This window comes from Microtus oregoni, unplaced genomic scaffold (genome assembly GCF_018167655.1).
Source record: "Microtus oregoni isolate MIOR12 unplaced genomic scaffold, Mior012 000052F_004, whole genome shotgun sequence".
NCBI classification, from domain to species: domain Eukaryota; kingdom Metazoa; phylum Chordata; class Mammalia; order Rodentia; family Cricetidae; genus Microtus; species Microtus oregoni.
The window spans coordinates 406631-432577 of NW_024543816.1; the positions used below are offsets into that span (position 1 = coordinate 406631).

The 25947-nt window shown below is 38.9% G+C and overlaps 1 protein-coding gene across 5 annotated transcripts in view; it reads right to left on the reverse strand.

The window, feature by feature from the left end:
- Positions 1-25557, reverse strand: part of LOC121437402 (PHD finger protein 6) — a 42199-nt gene extending 16642 nt beyond the window's left edge. The window contains exons 1-5 of one of the 5 annotated variants that reach the window (XM_041637290.1): positions 25400-25557; positions 21093-21276; positions 20769-20870; positions 7158-7291; positions 6862-6905 (exon numbers count right to left, since the gene is read on the reverse strand). In XM_041637290.1, coding sequence (XP_041493224.1) covers positions 6862-6905; positions 7158-7291; positions 20769-20870; positions 21093-21230 — 418 coding nt within the window. In that variant the 5' untranslated portion in view covers positions 21231-21276; positions 25400-25557. Of the gene's footprint in view, positions 1-6861; positions 6906-7157; positions 7292-20768; positions 20871-21092; positions 21277-24136; positions 24199-25239; positions 25366-25399 lie in introns of those variants that run through there. The other 4 variants (XM_041637291.1, XM_041637292.1, XM_041637293.1 and 1 more) reach the window with 4 other exon arrangements.
- Between the last annotated feature and the right edge of the window lie 390 nt (positions 25558-25947).

The window sequence follows — 25947 nt, forward strand, 5'->3', positions numbered from 1 at the left end:
TTAGTGTTTTAAATAAGCAATGTGCTGCTTTTCTAATCATAAGAATGAGGATTCTTTTTCCATCACTTATGAGAATGTAAGTTAGCACAATTTTGATTCTACTTCACTTTTTTACCTTTAAAAAAAGATTTATTTTTATTTTATGTGTTCGGATGTTTTGCCAGCATGTAATGAGTTTTCTACCTGTGTGCCTGGTGCCCCAGAACTAGAGTGGTAAACTGTTACGAGCCACCATGTAGGTGCTAGGAAGAAACTCAGGCTCTCTCAAAAGCAGCACTTCTCCAAACCCCCTTTAACCTGTTTTGAGATAGGTTTTTACTTTGTAGTCTAAGGTGGCCTTGAACTTATGGCAACTGCCCGAATTCCTTGACTTCCTGAGTGCTGGGATTATAGGTTTGAGTGACCATATCCATAGCCTAAAAATGATCTTAAACAAACCACCACTCATAATTCATAGCTCCTTATAGATAATCAAATGTTTAGGGATTATAAACTGTCTATTAATGTAGTTTTACGAACATAGACTAGTAGCAATAAGCTAGAGCTAGTTGCTATTATCAATACTCAGCTTTTAAAAGATTTCTTTTTGTATTTGTGTATGGATGTGCACATTCATGCTGGTTTCTGCAAAGGCCTAAAGAAAATGTTGGACCCACAGGAGCTGGAGTAAGAGGAGTAACCACCTGATGTGAGTACTGGGGACTGAACTCGGGTCCTCTGAAAGAGCAGCAAGTGCTCCTAACCACTGATCCTTTCTTCAGCCCCAAATTGATTAATTTAAAATTTTTTGAAGTTGTATCTCTTTTTGTTGTATGTGTATGCGTGTTTTGCCTGAAGATATGTCTGTGCACCAAGTGTATCAGTGTCTCCAGAAGCTAGAAGAAAGTGTCAGACCCTCTGGAATTGGAGTTACGGACAGTTGTTAGTTGCCATGTGGGTGCTGGGAACTAAACCAAGGTCCTCTATAAGAGTACCTAGATCTCTGAATTGCGGAGCCATCTCTCTAGCCCTGTACTTACTGCTTTTAAAATGCTGCTTTAAAGAGGGTTCAGAGAAATAGCTCAGGTTCGGTGGGTAAAGATGTTTGCCACTGTGCCTGACAATCTGAGTTCAGTCCTTGCATGTACATACATACACATGCATGCACAAACACAAACGCACAAAAATAAAGAAAAATAATTTAAAAAATTTAAAGGCTGGGCTGGAGAGATGGCTCAGCGGTTAAGAGCACTGATTGCTCTTCCAGAGGTCCTGAGTTCAATTCCCAGCACCCATATGGTGGCTCACAACCATCTGTAATTCCAGGGCCAGGAGATCTGACACTTTCAGACCAATGCACATAAAATCAAGTTAAAAAAAATTTAAAGGCTGCTGGGTAGAGATGGTGCATGCCTTTAATCCTAGCACTCAGGAGCCAGAGGCAGGAGGATCTCCTGGAATTCAAGGCCAATTTGATCTACAAAGCAAGTTCTAGAACAGCCTACACTGTTACTTAGAGAAACCCTGTCTTGAAAAAAAGGGGAATAAACAATATAGTTCCTACTCAGATACATACAAGAAAAACATGTAAAGATATAGTGCTTAGCTAAGCATGGTAAAATATATCCATAAAACTAACACTCAGGCTGTAAGCAGCAGGATCTTGAGCTGGAGGCCAGCATGGGCTACATAATAAGACCCTGTTTCAAAACAGCACAACTAGACGAATTACATAGGATTTAATTCTGTATATTCTTGCCCATATTTAATGCATAAACTTCCCACTAAGAATAGAAAAGTTTAAGAACACTAGTCAATATCACACATAGCTACCACACTAGATGATGCAAAGAAGGAACATCAAGCAAAATTCTACTGATGTTGACAAGTCATTCATCTCTCAAAGCTTGATCTCTATTGCTTTGTAAAAAGCCAGGTATCTTTCCATCCACACCACTTAGCTAAGCCAGAACTTCTCAAGCTTGATCTTGTTAAAAGACAGTCCTTTTTAGAAAGTCAATGTAAGGCTTAAGATTAGACACTTTTAATAAACTCATAGATGTTGCTCATCCTGCTGACCTATAGACTACACTCTGGGTAAAAAGGATCTATGACACTCACTTCTTCCTCTCCCAGTTGCTAACAACTACGAACTCTCCTGCTCATGTTACCTAACACAACAGGCTTTCTTTAGCACACAGCTCTTCTCTGTTCCAACAGTCCTCATTCTGGCTAATTTCAACTGACCATATGGGCAAGCTAGCCACTCAATTACATTACCTTCAATGATGTCCTCCATCAAGTACCCAATTCCTAAAGTCAGACCCTGATACCTCAGTATCACCTAAAATGCTTCCCTTTGTGTAACTTTGGGAAATACTTGTTTGCTTTCCCAGCACCCATATGGTGGCTTGCAACTATCCAGAGCTGCCTTCTGGCCTCCATGGACATTAGGCATGCATATGGTGCACAGACATACATGTAGGCACCTAAGATAAAAATACATCTAAGGTCAGTCAGTGGTGGCGTGAGCTTTTAATCCCAGCACTCGGGAAGCAGAGGCAGGCAGATCTTTGTGAGCTTGAGCCCAACCTGGTCTACAAAGCAAGTTCCAGGACAGGCCCCAAAGCTACACAGAGAAACTCTGTCACAAAAAACCAAAGCCAAACAAAAAAATACAACTAAAACTAAAGATAAGATTATGCCTCAAATTCCAGAATATAAATATAAACATATACTAAATACCAAGAAAACAAAAGGGCCTGATAGTCTACAGAAGTATACCATGAACCCAGAAACTCAAGCCAATTTGAAGTTGTTCATAAAGTATGAAATATAACTAGAATTCTCTCACTCAGCAAAAGGAACTCAAAATCATTCTAGTTGGGTCTTTGAGAGAATTCAGGCAGTAAGGACACTTGCTGCTTAGGCTAAAGACATGAGTTCAATCCTGAATTACACATGATAGAAGGAGAAAACCAACTCCCAAAAATTGTTTTTGTTATACACGCACACACAAACAAAGGCTCATACTAAATAAATAAATGTAAAAATAAAACAATTTTTAATAACCTTTCTTAGTATGCCCTGCACTGCAGTGGCTTTTTTTTACCACTAGATGGTACTACTGGTTTCAGCAGGCCAGAAAATAAAATAAGAGCCAGCTATATTAATCAGCATATATTAATCATCTTTAAGTATATCAAGTATTCTGTCCCAGTATATTCATATACTGAATCTCAATCCTCAGCTCTTAACACAGATGGCTAAACTAATCATAAACGGGTGCTGTATAGATACACTGTTAAAATCTGAAGGAAGTGAATGATGGGAAAGCTTCCTTACAATGGTTTTCTTCCTTTTTCATATGGTGTTTAGGTTGGAACCCAGCATTGCGCATAACAAGCAAGCCACCTTCCACTGAGATACACTGCCAGCCCCTACTTAGAACCCTTCACAAAAGATTTTTAATTAAGAATTCTAGAATTGAGTGAAAAAAAATAGAAAAATAGCTGTATGGGATTTTCAATCACACTCATCACCTCAAAAAGTATTTGTTCTTATTGCTTATCCGGTCATTTCCAAAGAGGCCAGAAGAGGGCACTGGATCCCCTGGAGTTGGGAGTCACAGGCAGATGTGTGCTACCTGATATGGATGCTAGAAACCAAACTTTAGTCTTCTAGAATAGGATCAAATGCTCTTTACTACAAGCCACGTCTCCAGCCCTATATTCTCCTTTTTAAGAGCACACAAAAAAGTTTGTTAAAAATTCATTTATTTTTACTTATGTATATGTGTGCCTGCTTATCTATATTCAATGATGAATTTATACTTAACTATTATTTTAATTGTATGTATTTGTAGAATATAGCATAATAACTCTACATATGGATAGAGTGTATGATGACCAAATCAGTTAGCATGTGTAGCTATTAAATCATTTGTTCCAAATTTTAATTAACATTAAGTATCATGCATATTTCAGTGCACATATGATGACTGTATTTTTTTTTAAATATTTATTTTTATTTATTATGTATACAATATTCTGTCTGTGTGTGCCTGCAGGCCAGAAGAGGGCACCAGACCTCATTACAGATGGTTGTGAGCCACCATGTGGTTGCTGGGAATTGAACTCAGGACCTTTGGCAGAGCAGGCAATGCTCTTAACCTCTGAGCCATCTCTCCAGCCCTGATGACTGTATTTTTAAGCAGTATGAATTAATATGGACTTCAGATGTGAAAACAGTATGATTTTCTACTGTAAAAGCAAAGTATAAGAGATCAGAAAGGGAAACCAGTTTATTTATTTATTTATTTATTTATTTATTTATTTTTTGGTTTTTCGAGACAGGGTTTCTCTGTGGCTTTGGAGCCTGTCCTGGAACTAGCTCTGTAGACCAGGCTGGTCTCGAACTCACAGAGATCCGCCAGCCTCTGCCTCCCGAGTGCTGGGATTAAAGGCGTGCGCCACCATCGCCCGGCTGGAAACCAGTTTATTTATACCAGTAATCAGGTAAGTGGATTTTCTAAGGATTTATTTTTAGTGTATGTGTATGTTGAGAGAGAGGTATGTAGTTAGGTGTTCATGAGTTCAGGTGCACATGGAGGCCAGAGGAATCAGACCCTAGGAACTACCCAGCATGGCAGTTGGGAATCAATTTCGTGAATTCTAATTGGTTTTAAGAATAAAAACCCAAAGTCAGATATCAGGGTAAATGCTGAAAGATCAGAGAAGTAAAGGAGCCAGCCACTAGAGAGACTTTTAAACTCTATTGAATCCTTAGACTGAAGGGGCAAGATCCTATCTCCACGAATCCTCAGACTGAATGCCTTGAGCACTGATCCCCCCCACCTCCCCACCCCCACGTTATAGTTTTCTCTCTGCCCAGCCATATCCCTTCCTGCCTCCATTTTTCCCTAGTTTTGGGATTATAGGTGTGTGAGTCCCGAGTACTGAAATTAAAGAAATGAGCCAACACTGCCTGGCTCTGTTTCTCTTTTGGACTGGATCAATTTCGGGTAGCCCAGGGTGACCTTGAATTTACAGAGGTCTGTCTACCTCTGCCACCACTGCCTGGCCTCTACAGCTAAAAACTAGTGGCTAACTATGCACTCTGATTTTCAGGCAAGTTTTATTTGTTAGATTACAAACAAAATATCACCACAGGAATCCATCTCTGATCCTTTTTAAGAAGGCTTTATATCTCTCCAGGCCCTAGCTAAGTCTTTAAAAAAGATCAGCAACAAGTCCAGCATAGTGGCACACACCTTTAATCCCAAAACTTTTGGGAGGCAGGGACAAGGGAATCTGGCTACATAATAGAGAGACCCTGTCTCAAAAGGATCATCAACTTCCTAAAATACCAGTATTTGATCCATTTTAATTTTGAACAGAACAGACTTAGAAGCTAACAAAAAAATTTAAAGACTTAAGTCCAAGTTAAATGAAAAATTAAAATTAATCTGAGATTGAATCTCATCCATTTTATACTGCTAGTAGACATTTTTATACTGCTAGTAGACATTATCAAAACCATCTATTTGAAAAGGTTTGAGCCAGGGTTGGAGAGGCGGCTCAACAGTTAAGAGCACTAACTGCTCTTCTAGAGGACCTAAGTTGGATCGCCAACACCCATATGGAAGCTCACAAGAGTCTGTAACTCCAGCTCCAGGGGACCTGACATGCTCTTTTAGCCTCCATGGGTACAGGATATGCTCATGGTGTACAGACATACCTGCAGGCAAAACACCCACACACTTAAAACAGAAAAAGAAAAAATAAAAGGTTTGACCCAAGTCAGAATCCAACTTGAGAACTAACTTCCTCGTGCTTTAAGGACCAGATGCAAATTAGCTAACAATATGTAAACATGATTAAACTAGTTTTATAAATTTAAGTGGAAACAAAATAAGCTTCTATTTTTAAATCTTAGTTACTTGTAAAGTATCTATTTTCTTCTGGAAAAAAAAATATATCTCCACATATTTCTCAGTGAGGGATGTGTTTTTAAATTCCCAGTCAATATGCAAAATCATGAATAATTCTAAACTTTTTTCCCTACATATACCTACTTATGATAAAGTCTGACTTATAAATTAAGGACAATAAAGCATTAACAACAATAACTATTAACGAAACATAAACATATTGTAATCAAAAGTAACTTAGAACTTGTTAATTTTGAAAATTTCTACTTAATATTTCTGGATCATGAGAGCCCAAAAGTAAATGAAACAATGGAAAGCAAAATCATGAATAAGGCTACCACATAAAGCTACCACAATGTGTTGAAATTTTCCTAGAACGTATGCTGATCCAAAGTACATTAGTATTCCTACATTCACATTGTCTATAAGAGCTAATGAAAGCAAGAATCCCAATTAGCACCCTTCCAGAAACATCACTGTTACCACTGTTTCTTCCTAATGTGACATAAGTTTTCAATGTATACTTTATAAGATCTCTGAGGTAAAAATTTTCTTTAAAAATTAGCTCTTATTTACATTAGTTTGTTCTAATGATGTCCCTTGATGTGGGACTCCCCTCTGTATATCACTGATTAATAAAAGAAGCTGCTTCAGACTATAGCAGGGCAGAACACAGCCAGGCTGGAAGATATATATAAAGTAGGTGGAGTCAGTGAGATGCCATGTAGCCACAGGAGGAAATAGATGGTGGAACCTTGCTGGTAGGCCATAACCTCATGCTGATGCACAGATATAAGAGCTAGCTAGAAATATGTATAAGCTAATAGGCCAAGAAGTGTTTAATTAATAGAGTTTCTGTGTGAACTATCTTGAGAAAAACCTTAACAAATCACCATTCATATTTTATTTACATTTCTTCCTGAAACATGAAACTGACTGATGAGACATACCTTCAGAGTTATGTGCCGTTTTCTTGTGTTTTCGACAATAAACCCTGAGGGGGAAAATACAAAATCATGAACTAAATTAAATTCAGCTTCCAAATTACAAGAATGAGTAGCACAGTCCACCCCATTCATAAACTGAATTTTTTAAATCTCACTGTTACACTTCCTAAATCATTTCTTTAACTATTACATATCAAAACAGCCTTTATAGTGACAATGAAATGCTTTGAATGAGGAGAAACTATAAAAGCTGAAGGAAAGTATGATTGCTTTAAAATAAAGCAAAATGAAACAGTTACATGTAAATGCCTTGTGAAGGTTTCTCTCGGATCTGAGCTTTATCATGCAATGCACAGTGGTAGTGGTATGTCCTGTGGCAGGTTTTCACATCACAGCCAATTGTTGCTCCAGGACAATGGCACAAAGAACACATCTAAAGAAAAACAACAAAACAATATTCAAATGTGAGTTTGCTAATACTGTCACAAACAGCTGAGGGGCATTCCAATTTCTGTCAGAAAAAGCAAGTTGGTTATTGAAAAAATTCTAATTCATATTAGTTTTCTTATTTTGTCTCCTAAAAATAATCTGAATAAAATAATTCTGTTGGTACTTTTTTCATTGATTAAAAAATATAGGCTGAACTCAAAGAAAAACATATATTTATCTTTCTGGATATTGGAAGTAGACAAGATCGCTGGGCAAAAGTTGAGAGCATGGTGGTGGGGGTGAGGGAAAGGGGAGATGGGGAGACAGAAGGGAGAAGGGGAGGATTGGGGAGAACTTGGGGGAATGGGATGGTTGAGATGGAGGAAGGGTGGTTATGGGATCAGGGAAGTATATATCTTAATTAAGGGAGCCATTTTAGGGGTTCCCAGGTATCCAAGGGGATGTCCCCACCTAGGTCCTTGGGCAGCAGAGGAGAGGGTGCCTGAACTGGCCTTATCACATAGCCACACTGATGAATATCTTGCATATCACCATAGAAACTTCATCCGGCGATGGATGGAGATAGAGACAGAGACCCACATTGGAACACTGGGCTGAGCTCCCAAGGTCCAAATGAGGAGCAGAAGGAGGGAGAACATGAGCAAGGAAGTCAGGACCGTGAGGGGTGTGTCCACCCATGGAAACAGTGGGACTGATCTAATGGGAGCTCACCAAATCCACCTGGACTGGGACTTAAAGAGTATGTGATCAAACTGGACTCTCTGAATGTGGCTGACAATGATGGCTGACCGAGAAGTCCATGATAATGGCACTGGGTTTTGATTCTACTGCATGTACTGGCTTTTTGGGGGCCTAGTCTGTTTGGATGCTCACCTTCCTAGACCTGGATAGAGGGGGGAGGGCCTTGGACTTGCCACAGGGCAGGGCACCCTGACTTCTCTTAGGACTGGAGAGGGAGGGGGAGTGGGAGTGAGAGGAGTGGGAGGGAAATGGAAGGAGGAAAGGAGGTGGAAATTTTGAATAAATAAATAAATTTAAAAAAATTAAAAAAAAAAACAAAGATACTTCCTTTGACTGCCTCTGGGGGGAAAATATAGGCTATTATAAATGTCTGTTATTTCTCTATGGTCAAGAGAATACCTGAAATACTGTAAATCATGAATCTGAGCTATATATAAATACCACTATAAAAAGATTAACTTCTTTTGCAATCCAGAACTTGCTGGATACAATTAATTAGGAAAAATACCACATAAGATTTTTTTTTCCTTAAAACTTCCAGTTAAATCAGAGAGAGTGTTAATACAGCTCAGTGATACACTGCTTCCTCAGTCACAAAACCTACCAGCAGTCCCTAGTACCAGTGGTCCCTGGTACTACCACCAAAACCAATTTTCAAACCAGATTTAAATGAAGATTAAGAAAGATTTAAATGAAAATCGTTGAGAAAAACTCCCCTATACTATTTGGGAACCTGGTAGAATCAATTGGAAGTTAGGTCAGTAGAGAGGATAAAAGAATTATAAAGTAGTTTTAATACCTTGAGTTGAGAATATTTTGTGATATCTAATTGATTATACTGTGAAAATAGGCCTGCCTGCTTCAATTTACTTTTACTTACCGTCTGCATTATGAATTCAAGGCAACAGAGAGAAGATTCTTTCAATTCGATATTATCTTACGTTCTGAACTTATTAGATGGTAATTAACCAGCTCATACTCTATATTTAGAAAACAATTCTGTTTTTAAAAGTACATAACAATCATTAGTAACGGTTTTGGTTCAGAAAACACAGTGTACTGCACCCTGTGGACTTTTAATGTGCCATCTCCTAAGCTATAAATGCCATAGCAAAGTGAATCATAATAAGGTAAAAACAGAGCCTTCACTTTGTTTCCTGGTTGCCAGATACCTTGCTCTAAACTCTCATCTCAGTACTCTGGAGACCAAGGATGGAGTGTCAGATCAGCCTGGGCTACATTTACTGAGACTCTCCTCCAAAATCCAAACCCAAGATCAAACAAGCAAAAAACAAACACCACTTATAATCCTAACTTTTGGACTACTTAGTCCCTAAGCAACACTGATGTATTAAGAGGCTAATATAAATTCCAATAAAATTTTCCACATTTCTCTAAAGAAATCTCTCAAACTATCATTTTTAAAAATATTCATGTAAGTCAAAAATACTCTCAATGTAGGTACTTCCCAGAAATCATAAGGGCCACTATCCACTATTAATACACAAGAAATCACCCACTTCTTCAAATGAGTACCGAAACTCCAAGTAATTACCATAAAAAGAAACACTGCGCTCATGGAGGAACAGCAAGATCACAGAGCACTTGCTCAGCATGTATGAGGCCTTAGGTTTGACCTTCACCTCCAGCACCACCAAAATGAAGAATTAGTTTCTACAAAGTTTATACCCTTTGTTCTAATAATTGCACTTCTACACATTTACTGCAAATATCATCAGGCATAAAAAATTATGTTCAAACACATTCATTGCAGAACTGTTCTGAATCGTTTTAATTACAAAAAAACAACTGAAACATGTTCAAATAAATTGCAGCACGTCCATATGAAGGAATGTTCTATTGCTGCTCCTTTAGAGAACTTTTCCTTCAGAGAGCATCTCATATTATAGCTACGTTGGACTCAGATTTGGGACCTGCAGCCTCAAACTACCTAGTGCATACCCAGCTTCAAAGTAATGGGTCTATTTATGTTCAATGAAACACCAATAGAGGGTATGAAACTAAGTCAATTTCTATCTCAATTATATTTCTAGTATATGGTCTTTGAAAATGAATAGAAACCAGGTGGTGGTGGTACACGCCTTTAATCCCAGCACTTGGGAGGCAGAGGGAGCAGATCTCTGTGAGTTTGAAGCCAGCCTGGTCTAAGCAAGTTCCAAGACAGGCAGAGCTACACAGAGAAACACCTTGACTCAAAATACAGAAAGAAAAAAGGACTGAAAGAAAGAAAGAGAGCAGAAGTAAATATAGCAAAATGCTGGGTTCCTATCTTTAGATGGTTTTAATTCTCCATATTCTCTACAATATTCAAAGTATTTTGTTATAAAAGTTATTTTTTAAAGTATCAGAAATAGTTTAGTCAATGCATTCGTGTTTGTTGATCAGCTGAGAAAGCAAAGGAAACCAAAATATGCCAGTATTTGGGGGGGGGGGAGCTATGAATTCAGATACATCCAAAGTAAGTTGTTTAAGCTGCTATGGGAACAGAAATCAATTTCATAAATAACCAAGTACATCAACATAGGAAGATCATGTTTTTAAAGCAATCAAAAGCTTATTTTGTTGTCAGTTCCATTCAATGAAGAATAGGACAAAATATTTTAGAGTAGAAAATACTTGTCAAGATAAGGAATATAATTTCTTTGGAGTTTTGGATTTGGGGTGAGGGTATTTATGTAATACTTTAAAATTTGTTTTTCCTTATTTTCTATGGGTGTTTGTCCATGGAGGCAAGATGAGGGATCAGATCCCTGGGAACTGAAGTTACAGACAGCTGTGAGCCACCATAGGAATTGAATCCTGGTCTTCTGGAAGAACAGACAGGTGTGTGTGTGTGTGTGTGTGTGTGTGTGTGTGTGTGTGTTTTGGTTTCTGTTTTGTTTTTTGAGACAGAGTTTCTCTGTGTAGCCCTGGCTGTCTGGGAACTCACTCTGTAGACCAGGCTGGCCTTGAACTCACAGATCCACTTGCCTCTGCCTCCAGAGTGCTGGGATTAAAGGCTTGCATCACCACAGTCTCACTATACAGTATTCTTAACCACTGAGCAATTTGTCCATCCACTTGTTTTATTTTTTGACATAAGGTCCCAGTATGTAGCCCAGTCTACCCCCAACTGTGTCAGCCTTCCAAATGTCAGGAATTTCTACCCTCACTCTTCCACCTCTCACTGTGCTCTCCTAATCATCCACGCTTTAGCCCAACGCCTGCAGCAACTCTCTTCCCTCCATTCCTACAGGACAGGGTACATACCAGCTTCCTCTTAGTTCTTACAATTTCCCTCCCTATTTGGCTAGTATTTATAAGTGGATAGATTTTTACCTAACCATCCCTTCTCTATTATTTTTTATAACACTAGAGAAGGCCCCCAGGCCTCTGTGCATGGTAGGCAAGCACTCTCCCCCTGAAAACTAAGAGAGTGCTCAATAGATTTGCTGATTTTTGTCAACATAATTAATTTGTTAATTCTGTTATTGAAGACTGAAATATCTTACACACAAAAACTTAAAAATTGAAGACTTTACCTATTTATCTTTAGATGATTCTAAAAATAATGAACTGGATGTAGGCATATACCTTTGATAGCAGAACTCTGGAAACTGAGGCAATTTCAAGTTGGATGGCAAGTTGAGTTCAGGGTTTATTCAGAAACAAACAGTGGCTAGAGAGATGGTTCCCTGGATAAGAGAACTTGTTGCTCTTGCAGAGGACCCAGGGTCAGTTCTCAGGACCCACACAGTGGGTCACAACAATCTGTAAGTCCACTTTCAGAAGATCCAGAACTCTCTTCTAACCCATGAAGGCACTGCACAATACATGCAATACACTCACACACTAAAACAAACAAAACACACAAAATAGCTTACAAATGGTTTGATCTGGGACTAGAAAAAGTGAACTTGAGGGCAATTCAGTTTGAAAGAATACAGAGTATAGGGAGGAACAAATTAGCCCTTCTTGAAACAAGATTGAAAGCTTAAAGATATATATCACAATTAAAGAAGCTAGGAAAGAAGGTAAGTAGGTAGAACCATTTCTGAAATGCTATGGCAAACAGAAACAAAAAAGAGGCCTTTTCTTTTTTCTTTCTTTTTTATCTTTTTGAGACATGATTTCACCGTGAAACAGTCCTGACTGTCCTGAAACTCACCCTGTAAACCACACTGGCTTTGAACTTACAAAGATCTGCCTGAAAGGCCTTTTAATTTAAAAAAAAGAAAAAGAAAGAAATAGAAAGGAAGAGAGAGCCACTGTCCTGTTCTGGGGACTTGGCTGCTGATGTTTCCCCATAGCCTGGTGGCTATCACCACACACATACATTTTCGGGCAGCAATAATTGGACTCCAGGGGGCTAGTAGTAACAAAAGAGAAAGGACAGGAAGTTAGTAGGATGACAAGGTGAGGGACATTAGAAGGAGGCGGAGGAAGGTCATGGTCGGTAACTATGATAAAAATAAATGTCATAAACGTATGAAATGTTCAAAGACTAAAGAAAAAATAATTTAAAAGAGGGATGGGCATGGTGGCATATGCCTTCAATTTTAGCACCAAGGAGGGAGAAAAAGGGGCAGGCAGATGTCTATGAGTTCCAAGCCAGCAAGGGCTACAAAGTAAGACTCTTTCTCAAAAAACAAACAAAAGAGCCCCCATCCCCACCATCGCCATCACAGCAAGGTTTGTCATAAGCACCCTAGCTAGCACTGGTACCCAGTATCTGCCTTTACAGAAAACATTTGCTCTGCAATTTGCCACAGTCATCCTCGCTATTTGTCCTCCAGAAGAAGACTGTCAGCTGCCATTTTCATCAAGCTTTCTCTGTATCCCTGGCACCTTCCAATGAGGGAAAATGAAAACTAATGTGACAGGGACGTGGCTTTTTTAAGAACAATTGTGTCCTTTCCCTGCTCAAAAACAGGGCTGACCTACCTATCAAACATTCTCTTGAGAGCAAGTTTTCTTTCCTGCACTGTAGTTTGTATAAATGCTCATTCCCAGCTCCTCTGCTTACATCCTAGTCCATGCCCTTGTGTAAAAAAGGCAAACACGTGTCACTGATACTGCTCTTCTCTCACCCACCCCCTTCAGCTTACTCCTGGACACACCTGAGAAACCTCAACTATGAATCTCCAGAGTCAAAGTTGGAGACTTGGGAAAGAAGGTCCTGTCCTATTATAGGTAACTGCATACCCTTTCCACAGTATGGTCAGAAGTCATGGTAACAAGCCAGAAGTTCTGCTATGTTAACATGGGTTCAGCTGTACCACAGAAACAAGTCTCAAGGAGCTGACCCAAAGATGAAAGAGGAACCAAGTCATGCATGAGAAGACACAGAAAGAACTCAAAGTAAATCTTAGCTGGGTTACCAGAGGAAGCAGATGGCAGAACATACCTGCGCTGCAGTCAACTGAACAAGGTCAAGAGCGAAACTGAGTCTCCACAAAGTCTTAAGGAACAAAGGGAAAATACAGTTTTCTCAGTAGCTAAGGGGAGGAAAACAAAAAGGAGCTTGCCAACTTCATGGATAAGCAGAAAAAGTAAGTGTTTGTGGAAAAGCTAGAATCCAGTAGCTACACAGAAACCTGTCTGGCACAGTTCCGTGCAGCCCAATGTAGCAGAGGAACACCCGGCACAGACACACAGTCACAGTTGAGCAATATTGTTGACAGCACTGGAGATACTCACATCAGAAAACTGCTTGGAATACAGAAAATGCAAAAGAAGATGTGAAAAGTAGCCATAGTCCTGAGCCTGTAAGGCAAAGACGAAAATTGTCAAAAGCACCTAAAGAAAGGGACACTGTATCTAGGATATTTTCATAAGAGGCAGGCTCACCTTACAGTGGTCTGACTCCTTCTTTTGACAGTAATAACAATATCTTCCATAAAAACCAGAAAGCAGGACAGTACAGTTAGGGCAAATAGTCGGGAATGCCTCAATAATGCTGTATTATCCCCAGGATCATAGTTTAGAATACTACCTCACATATCCAAAATGGACAAGAGTAGTCTCTGGCTTAGCTAGTTAGTTGACAATAACCAAATTACTTGTTGTCCCTGCCAGGAAGGGTGCAGCATGAACTCAAAAATGTTTCTATGTGATCTTATAGCTATACTCTTGTTTCCAAAACCAGTGTTATTACGATAGCACATAAAAACTTGCTTAGAAGGTCTAAAAAGAAGCTAAAAATAATCAATAAAATCTGAACATTGTCAAATTCTTGAAAAATGAGAAGGTAATCTTGCTTACAAGACATATTTAGACTTTAAATTTCCAGGTGCCTCTAAAAAAAATAGGGCCAATGAAAAGCACTGGGTACTTTTTTTTTTTGTTTTTTAACCAGAGTACATATAGACTAACCAAAAGAATTGGGGGGAGTCTTAGAAATTGGAGGACAGCTGAGGGGTGGCACACACCTTTAATCCCAGCACTTGGGAGGCAGATCTCTGTGAGTTCAAGGCCATCCTAGTCTATAAGAGCTAGTTCCAGGTCAAGCTCCAAGGCTACAGAAAAGCCCTGTCTCGAAAAACCAAAAAAAAAAAAAAAAAAAAAAAAAAAAATGGAGGACAACAAACTCGGTCTATGAAGTTCTTGCCTAATCTAACCCTCTGACTTTATTCTATCCAATTACCTGAATCATGTCTGATAAGAAAAACAGGTTCTTGTATTGGAGCATTAGAAGTTTCTTTTCTCCCTCTGTTCAGCTGAAAAGTTCAGCCATTTTGTAAGCACAGACCTTTTGTTTAGATTCTTCTCAGTTATGGTCTTTGCAGCTGAGAATACTGTGAACTGCCAGGCTGCTTGCTATATTTAATCTGTGAAGAATGCCAAAAACATAGCCACACTCAAGCACCAAGACAGTCCCCTAAAGCACAGAGAAATTATGTGCCATTGCTCTCAATTGTTTTTGCAGTTCTGAGGAAGGAACTCAGGGCCTTGAACATACTGTGCAAACAGTCTACCACTGAGCACACCTCCTCAAGCTCTGGGTTTATCTTGCTGGTTTTGGTTCTCCTCCATTAGCAAACACAAATGAGAATTAGATGATATAAAGTTAGTGTTCCCAATTATAAAAAATACTAAATGAAGGCAAAGAAAAAGACTGCATTTAAATAAATGCATTTCCATAATAGCCAAAGACAGTTTTTTCCATCACTGCTTATTCTACTTAATCATCCCAAATGCAAAGTTCACTTTAATACAAATTTCTGGTAAAATATCTCAAAATTAAAATTAACCTGCATGCCATAACTGGCTTTTTAAAGAATTCCCACTACCATTAATACATTCATAATGCATGTACATATAGTTACAGAGAAGTGAAAAATCTTCATGATGAAAATTTACTTCTTTTCCTCCTCAAATATCCTAAGGCAGATGTCCTGTGAGCCCAACATGGCCTACTTCTTGAATTTGTAAATGAAGTTTAATTGGAGCACAGCCATAACCATTTTTTTCTGTATTGTCTTTGATTACACATAGCTGGAGGAAAGCTTCACAAATTAATTATCTGGTCTTTTATAGAAAAAGTTTGCTTTGTGGTACCTGTGCTCCTAGCACTCAGGAGGTTGGGACAGGAGAATTCCAAGTTCAAAGCCAGCCTGGACTATATAGTAAGACCCTATTTTATAAAAGCTCAAATGTGCCTGTCTGAACACCCACCCCTTTTCCGATTCCCATTATGCTTCATTCTCCACAGTGCCTATTGTATGTAACGTGTTTCCAGAAAAATCCTGTTTGCCTTTCCTCATTCTGAGTTAAAATTCTTATCTGATATTTTAAAAAAAATGAAATCTGGCCAGGCAATGGTGGTACATGCCTTTAATCCCAGTACTCGGGAAGCAGAGGCAGGCAGATCTCTGAGATGAGGCTACCCTGTTCTACAAGAACTAGTTCCAGGATAGCCAGAGCTAGACAAAGAAGCCCTGTGTCAAAAAAACAAACAAACACAAAACAACAACCAAAAACCAACCAACCAAACTACCTGTAATCATTCTCACTCAAGTCTACTTCATTCCTATACCTGACTGCCTCTAGAAAACTCTTAACATTTTAAGTAGGGAAGAGTCCCCCTGAAAAAGAAGGAACACACACATTAGGAGTTATCTATTTAGATCATAAATACAGACACCCTACCTCTGCAGTGCCACACACTCCCTTGCTACTGAATAAAGACTATACAGAATGAGTTGTCTTATGGTCGGAGCCTACAAAAATATCTCCGATATAATAGACCATTTTTACCTAGGATGTATATAAGGGTCTATCCTAACAGTAAACAAGATAATGAATGCTATTGATAGAATAGATTAAGCAATAGGAGCCTGAGTGTGTCCTAAAATCAGCAATCTTTATTAGAAAACTATCATCATACTTTATTAAAATGTAATTTGACATGAAGTAGCTTAAAAGGACAGTTGGCATAACCTGTGGTTAGGAGTGCGGGCCCTGGATTCAAATCTGAGGTCTGTCACATACTAGCTCTATGGCCATAGACATTCAGGTTACTTTGCTTCTCTGAGCCTGCTTCCTTTCGTATACGGCAAGAATGAACCCTTTCTTGAAGTATGATTGTGAGGCTTAATTAGGATCATGTATTTAAAATACTTAGCCTAGTCCTTAGCACATACTGAGCACTCAATGAGTGTCAACTAGTTCTACTACTATAAAAAGTGTAAAACATTCAGGGGAGTTCATGAAGTATGGCAAAAATTCTCATCTGAAAATAGGCAAGTTTGGGAATCATGTGAGGATGGTTGCTGTGTATAGGAAGGATTCTTTTTAAGGGAGAAAAAGGCATAAGTATTTCTTTAATGGAGACAGACATAGAAATTAAGAAACATACTTGAATTACAAAGGGATGAGTTTCTCAAATATATTGCTGTTCTTATTTCATATGACTTGAGTAGAACCACAATTTCCTAACAGCAGAACAGAGCAGAGGGGCAGATCACCTTGGGGAACTTAGGTAATCTTGCCTAGGAGTAAGGAAGGTAAACTACATGACCTCCTGGATTCTTTTGACATCTGTGATCTATCTGACACAGGTACCAATTAGTAAAAGTAACTATCTGTGTAGATCTTGGTGATCTCACCAAGTAGCTTCAGAAAGAATACATTCTTCAAATACCACATTCAAGTGTCTCCTCATGAGAAATTCAAAAAGGCAATGATAACTAATAGCTTTACTTGAAAATCACATTTTTTTCTATATGGCTAGACAATTAAGGATAAATTTTACAGGTGAGTATAGGATCTATAATATCCCAACACCTGAGAAGAGGAGTTAGGAGAATTAGGAATCAAAGCTATCCTCAACTGCATGGTAAGTTTGAAGCCTGCTTGGGACACAGAAGACTCTAGCTCAAAAACAAAGCACAGCTGGCGCAGGGTACAGTTGTGGTGTCTTTATGGCTCCAATAAGAACTGGAAATCATTGTGGAAAAATAAATGACTAAACTACAAAAAGTTTTTTTCTTTTTCTCTTCATACATCTAGGGCCTATATATTAAAGATAATGGAAAGAGATGAACATGTTCGTACAAAATAGCTTTCCTCTGTGATCCTTGAAGTTGATATGGAAATCGTGAAGAACTGCCCGTGGCTGCAAGGAATCACATACCTACACATACTTCTTGCTTGTATTCCCACCTTTGCAAGACTCCCATCTAGCCACCTGCACCCACTTTTCCCTGGGGCAAATGGAGACCTTTGGAAGCATTGCCAGGTACCGACTAAAATCTGCCATGAATGTACTCAGGAATCTGGGCTCCTGCTTTTGTTTTCAGTGGGTATCTGTGACCCTTTTCATCTCAAAATGCATATGACCTTGAGCCAGGGCAGAAAGGCTCACAGAATCAAATGCCTTAAAAAGCTGACCAGGGACACTAGTTACTTGGTTTATATGTAGTTTAAGATATATAGAACTCTTTATTTTTTCTTCTTTCCTATTTGATTTGTAGTCCTTTTATTGCCTAGACCAATCTACACTGGGAAAAGTAAAGAAAACAGTAAAGAATTTTGGTTACTTGGCAGTATACCTCATAAAAAAGAAAACAATATAAGCAAGGAAAAAACCTGAAAGCTAAAGTTACTTCAGAGCCTGGAGAAAGAGTCCAGTAGTTAAGAGTATATACTGCTTTTGTGGAAGACCCAAGTTCTACTACCGGCATGTGTATCAGGCAACTCCTAACTGCCTATAATTCCTGCTCCAAGAAATCCAATGTCTTCTTCTGGCTTCCATGGGTACTGCTATACAAATGCAGATATACACATAATTAAAAATAAAAGTAAGTATCAGGATAAATTTTAAGGGGCTATCAAGATGGTTCAGTAGTTAAGGGTACTTGTTGCTCTTTCAGAGGATCCAGGTTCTCAAGAGTTACCAATATTGAATGAATCTGACACTCTCTTCTGAATTCCATGGGCCCCAGGCATGCACATAGTGCATATACATAATATATACATACATACAAGTAGGCAAACACTCATGCACACAAAATAAAAACAAAAATTTTAATTTTTATGAAGTTATTTCAAGGTGAAACAAATGCTGCTCTCCAATTCACTACATAAGTAATTTAAATTCTAACACTTTGGACGAAGGAAGAAGAAGAGAACTGTCTGGGCTCCAATACAGTCCTCTTTTGTAACTATTCCACAATTCAAGATGCCCAGGGTGTCAAATAGCTTTTGAAATAAGTCATAGCTCTTAGAGAGTTAATGCTTGGCAACAGCATGCAAGTTTTAAACACGTTCTACCAATGAGCTATGCCACCAGCCGATGGGAAATAGTTCTACCTTTTATAACTATTTATTGTTGATGTCTAGTATGTGATGGTAAAACAGTATCTACTGATAGGTGGCAAAAAGACAAGTAAGTTAATGACTTGTCTCGGGTAACATCAATGTGTCTGTGGGAATTATCCAGGAAGAAGGCTACAGGGCTGGAGAAGTAGCTTAATAGTTGAGCACATGCTTAACATCTTTAAGACTGTGGGTTCTAGCTCAAGCACCAAAGAAATATTTGATCTCATGACTTCTATGCCTAGCATGCTTTCGGAAGTCTTCAATGATATTAGCAGAATCTTACTTTTATCTATAAGGAATAACTACAGAGGTGGCTAGCATTTACCAAGTCTTAACTTATGTTATGTGCTGAGCACCATACTTAGTCCTGTATATGCTCTTTTAATCCTAATAATAACTCTGTGGAACAACTATCTATGTTCATTATCCCTTGAACAAGGATACATGGCTAGGGAAGTAAATAATATATTCAGGGTCACCCAGTTAGTGACAAAGCTGGGATCCAAGCCCAAGTTTATTCCTATTTCTGGGTTTTTAACCCTTAATATTATCCCACTCAATAGATCAAGAAACAAATTATTTATAGCACACTATACCTGGGGGTAGGGATTAACAGATAAACACCCCACATTCAAAACAAAATAGTTCCTAATAGTAAAACTTGTATCACGTTCTGGTATTTTCTTTACAAACAGGTTCAAATGCATTGAATCTAGATTAATTACAGCAATACTGACAGATGTGTACTTCTGCTTCATGTAACATGCGAAAAAAAAGAAGGCACTGAGTTTCTTAATTCTATTTCAGTATCAAGGGCCAATACCATACCTGTCTGACTACAGGAGGCATGTTAAATGGTGCAATCTCTAACACCAAGAAGAGAAAGGGTTTTTACTACTAATGACAAAGAATAAATGAAGCAATAATGTTTACAACAATAATTTTAAGTAAATAGCATTTTCTTGTTGCATCTTAATTTGTTTTAAGGACCATGAAATAAAAACACTGGTGTTCTGTTTCTTAAAAAAAACAACAGTACACTACAGTTATGAAGTAATACAAAACCACCAAAGAAAAATCACATTAAAAAAGATCTTTTCTATTATTACATACAGTTTAGGGCTGGAATGATAAGATATGTTCACAGTTAAGATCTTACTACTACTACAAAAAAAAGATCTTACTACAACAATGGATATAATTTCAATAAAGAGCTCAAGCAAGAGAAACAGCCAAAGAGAAAGCAATCTGTCAATCAATTAAATGTTGTGTGGTAAGTCGTGTGTTGTAAATACCAATGGAGATGATGCTACTTTTCCCAAGGAGAAATATACCATTCTGCCAATCTGGTTACTGGTGGTGAAGATAACTACAGGAACATAACTCTAGCGCAGCTTCGGAAAACTCCTGGAAAATTCACCAAAGTTATCCAAAGTCATAAATGCTGTGTCATACAGCCAAACCACAGAATAGTATTTTGTTAGCAAGTTATCCTTTTCCTGCGGAGGAGGCACTGCCGTCTTAGTTTGTGATGATCCACACTAATCTTATGATGAAAAGGAAAGACATACCAGAATTATGAAAAATACATTTGAATGAAGATTCTAAACATGATACATGCAAATTAAGTGAACTATCTGTTTTGTAAGTGATCACAGCCTTTAAGAAGATTTTCCTTTGAAGGAAAAATATTCCAATAGTACAGATAGCGATCCACTTCTTTTGCTTGAGTTATAAACAAATCAAGCTTTAAATTTTACTGGCTAGAAAATAAAAAGAATCCACAGTTTAAATTTATCTAAAATTTACGAAGTAGTACACTTTAAGGTAAGCAATTTCCTTCTTTGTGAGTTTAAAATATTTTTTATGCTCAAGAGGCAGAAATACCAACTCACCAGCTTTGTGCCCCTTTTAATTTCCTTTTGGACATCTTCAATAGAAAATCCACCAAGACTCTCATTATCGGAATGTGACGACACCAAAGCAGATGAAAAGAGCTATAAATACATTTGGAAACAGTAAGGTTCATATATAATTACATCAAGACAACAAATAAAATATTAAACTTAAAAATGAATTTTCTATTAAAATGACATTGCATAGTATTAAACTATTTCTTAAAAATTTAACAGCTTTTTTGCTTTCATATCCAGTAATACTAATGTGTTAAGATTCTCTCTCAGGAAGGGTTGAAGTCTCTTGATTGATAACATACTCACCATGCATTTATGGTGTGCTGCCACCTTCTGGTTTTCAGATATTAGTAACTGTCCACACTCCTTGTCTCTATTTGACTTACAAAAGCCACATTTGCGCTGTCTTGTAGACCCTTTTTTCTGTTCAACTGAGCTTGACATGATTTTTAAACTGCTTTTAGAATGCCACTTTAAGCCTCAAGAAATGCTACAGAGAATAAGAATGGCAACAAAATGGTTAATCTCATTTAAACATTATACATTTCCATGCAAGTAATTTAATGTCTGACCTAGATTTTAAAAGTTACTTGAACATTAGTATAAATACTAAAGCCCAAGATGCCTTCCATATGTAATACGTATTATGAGAGGGAAATAGAGAATGCAATCAAGTCTACAGTGAGAGAAATCAAAATGAGTTCCAATTAGGAGCCATGTGGATAAAACTACTTTTGTGCGGAGAAGAATGTATAGCAAAGCTACTGCATACAGTGGTGCGTGGCTAGAATCTCAACATTTAGGAATCTCAGGCAAAAGATCATGAGTATGAGGCCTCCCCTCTGGTCCTGAGAAATAATTTATGGTCCAGGCTGGCACTGGACCACGACACACTAGTAATTAATAAAAAAATATTCTTTCAAGTATAGGTAGATGGCCATCAAGGAAACAAAATGATAAAGATCTCTGAACAATTGAAAACTACAAATTAAACTAGAAAATATTGAGAACCGATTTAATTGCTTACTTTCTTCCAGTTCACATAATGATAAAGTATTAGAAGCAAAATTAACCATAACTTTGAAACAACTACTTTTAACACTTGAAATCGAGTTCAAATTTAAGAAAATGTTTATGACTTCAGATCCTTGCTATTCTGTTCCTTTTCCATGTAATAAAATACTAAAGCTTCTAATATTGTACCAAAAATACAGTCGTTAGGACCTTAAAATGGTTTACTAAACCATTTTATTTGGCTGAGATTTATCCTGTCTGTTTATTAAAAGCCAAACCAACAGTAGTCTTCTACATGCAGTAACTTCTACCAGAAGTTAGCAATACTGTGCAGTGGAAGGAAAATGCTTCTGAATGAGTCTTGCAGTTGATCAGATTATAATTATAGGTTGTACAGTCAAACCAAAAAGGGGAAGAAAAACTGTAACACAGAAGTCTACAGATTTGCATCATCGTTCTTAACACAGATCATTCAATGCCACCACTCAACAAATTTCAAATCAGTGTTTTGATCTGTATAATTCACCCAATTAATGGGAGTAAGCCGCTTAGGCCCAGGTTGCCATAACATACATCACAATCAATAGAATCTCAAACTTCTGTCTTCAAAATAACTTATTAAATTGCCACTTATATAGATTTGAACATTTCATGACATTGCGTTCGGAGACTTGGCTCACTAACAACTCAGTCGTTAATGCTGAGAAGCATCTGTTCACCACCACCACCAGGGCAAGCAGCAGCAAGGTGATGCAGTATCTACAACCACTCCGCTCTGCTCAACATGGATCATCTCGATGTAATGTAATGGGAAGCCACAAAGAAAACATTTCTTCTCATTAATTTACATCCAATATTCTCTTTTGAACAAGACTTCAAAGGTCTTGCAGTCTCTGCTTTGATGGTCTAACAAACTGTTAATGCTATCTCTAATTTAAATGCCTCAGTCTCCCAAGTGCCACAGGGTACTTCTCAATAGTACTGATTTCAGAACACTGAGAAACAGACTGGAATAGGTAGCTAAATCTTTTAGCATTAAAAAAAGGACCACACGCCTTTAATCCCAGCACTCGGGAGGCAGAGGCAGGCGGATCTCTGTGAGTTCAAGACCAGCCTGGTCTACAAGAGCTAGTTCCAGGACAGGCTCCAAAAACCACAGAGAAACCCTGTCTCAAAAAACCAAAAAAAAAAAAAAAAAAAAAAAAAAAAGGACAACAGAGAAACAAAAGAAACAAAAGGGGAAGTGTGTTTGCATTTGCTCAGGCAAGTATGTGTCCAGTTGCTTTATGAAAAATATAGCTGCTCCAGTTTTTACAGCTATGCAAAAACATCCAAGATTCATAAATAGCACCCAGATATACTCCTGGAGTTCTAAATGAGTTTCTTCTACTACCGTGCACTGTGAAGTCACCATGATGTATTCAGCATTTCTCCAGGTCATCCAGGCCAGCTGAAAGGATGGTACATTATAAATAAATCTAATTTTCATAGACATCTTTAATGTGCCGTCCCTATACAATCCTAGCACTGGCTTTTAAAAAAACTGACTTAAGCAAAATTCCTAGAGGGAAAAATCACTCTTTATTCCCAAAATTGATTCTGAAATCGTACCCCCATTCTATTCTTATTAAATATTGCCTCGTTTCACTAATAAACAGGTACATTGTTCATCTTCATTTTCAGAACCTGCTTTTCTAGATATTAATGATTCCAAAATCTAAAGGAGAACATATGCTTAATTTTGCATTTTAAAATATTCATTTATTTCCTGGTAATTAGTTTATATTTTATTTGTAAAGTGAGCAGAAACACATAAATGTGCAACAAACGATTAAATTTTTGCCCTGCTATGCAATGACTAATTGGATTTTTCCACTAAAATTCAAATAATGCATGTATGCATAGCTTGCCGATTTTCACATCTGCCTTCTTAAAACACGCAGCAGCAGAGACCATCATGGAAACAATGACGCCCAGCAAACTGTCTATCATAAAAATACAGATTTTTATCTACTGCTGTCACATTTGTGGTCTCGGGGTAAGCAGAATACAGCCATTCAAAAGCATCACTACTATAGGGTTCATAATCATCCGCATCTATTTAGCGCTTTCGTTTTAATTTAAATATTTTCAAGAGCAGGCACAGCTCAAAGTTCAATACTTTCCCCTGACAATGAGATCTTTCCCTTTGAAGAAAGATAATGTCTAAAGCAGAAAGAGACAACATCTTTATGGGATACGTTGTTTAAACGCATGAAAAACACACGCAGCTGAAACAATGAATGCATTTCTGCTGTTTTTTCAAGATGCTGTGAAGCACCAACGTAGAAAATCACCTGGACAACCAAGGAGGGCATTCGAGAACCAGCTCGAGAGCTCGTTCAATGGCTGGTATCTGAAAAGAACGTTTTCCACAGAGAAACAAACAAAACAAAAACTGCAGTTCCGGAAGATGAAATCCCTTCCGCATGCAAGCCAGTTGAAATGTACAGACAGAAGCATGATCCTCCAAAGATAACACAGCTTTTCTATAAGGAAAGTTCCAGAAGAGAGAAATAAATGAATAAGAGATGTACCAGAAAGGCACCTGAATTTGGTTGCACGATATTATTACATGCTTCGCACTGCTTTTTGCGGTTATTCAAAAGGAAACTAAAGGAATTTTCCAGTTGTTTCAAGCCAAAGGGTAGTGAAAAAAAATTGAACTGTATGAAGAAGACCTGATATTACGTAGGAACCAGAGGAAAATTAAAGGCTTTTCAAAGATCAAAAGATTTGTTTTTCACTTTCATGCAGAATATCGAAACGAATAGAAATTGTAAAAGAACGCCGTGCTGTTCGCTCATGTAATAAAGGACCAGGCACATAACAGAGCGGACTCTCTCCGTTATTTATTCCCCAATCACACACTAGACTCCTAGATCTCCCTCTAACCAAAGCGCTGGATAAACTCGAAAAACTATTCTCTTTTCCAACACTTCGGCAGGTTCCTTTCAACCAGATAATCGGGGGTCGTCCCCGCCCCCCACCGATTGTCCTTGGCCAAATCTCTGGAATTCAGGAAAATAGCGTCGTAGCACTTTCTTCCCACCCCTCCCTCCTCCAGGACTTCGTCCTCTAAGGATCTTACTCCAGAGCATCCCCTTATCCATCACTTTCACCCGATTCCCCTCGCCCGGGAGTTTTTCTTTTTCTCCCCCTCATTCCATAGGGCTCAGCCTCAAGCCATCCTAACCATTTTTTTCTCTTACACTTCGAAACTAGGAGTCACCCTCCTTACCCCTAAAACGATCTAAGCAACAGTATAGAGTTTTTTAAACCCCCATCCCAGTTTTTCCCTCCTCTAGTGTGAAGCCCACTCCCCCGAAGTCCAGATTGCCGCCTAGCGTGTCCCTCAGCGCCCCCAAGGCACTAGGTCGCCAGCCTCTGCAGCGCTCACCGACAAAGCGCGGCGCCTCTGGGGGTCCCTGACAATGAAGGAGACCACCGCGAGTACCCCCGTAACAACGGGCAGGGGCGGCGGCCTGGCCACCGCCATCCTTCTTGTCTTCTCCCGCCAGACAGAGAATGGGGCCCCTTAGCTCCAGCGGGGAACTCACCAGCCTGGCCCGATGGGCGGGCGACGGGAGGACAGCGCCCACGAGGGAAGACGAGGAAGGCGGGCGTCGGTTCTTCGGCACAGCCGAAGAGCGGGGTTCTGTCGCCGGGGGTTGTTTCCTTTCATTCGAGGAGAGATGGGCTCGCCGAGCGCCCTTACGTTACCTCCCTCCTCACGCACACGACCCACAGGACGTTAAGACGTCTCGAGCGCGCCTGGGACTCTGATTGGCCACCGAGCCGGGGCGGTTGAAGCCGCCGAAGAACAGCGCAAGCGCGCAGACCAGCCCCCCCCCCCCCCCCAAAGGCTTGGGCGGCGGCCCCGCCTCCTGCTCGCGCGCGTACTTACTATTCTCCGTTCTGCCGCTCGGCTGAGGCTTTGGGGGCAGGATCAGTGGAGACTGAGAAAGGAATTTGAAGAGAAAGCTGGGCACTGGGAGGAGAAGGCGCTGGGTTGGGGCCAGAAACCCTGGGACCAGGTCTTGGGGAACCGGTTTTCCAGTGACTCAAATGCACAGGCCTTAGCCCTTGCACTTGTTCTTCGAGGCCT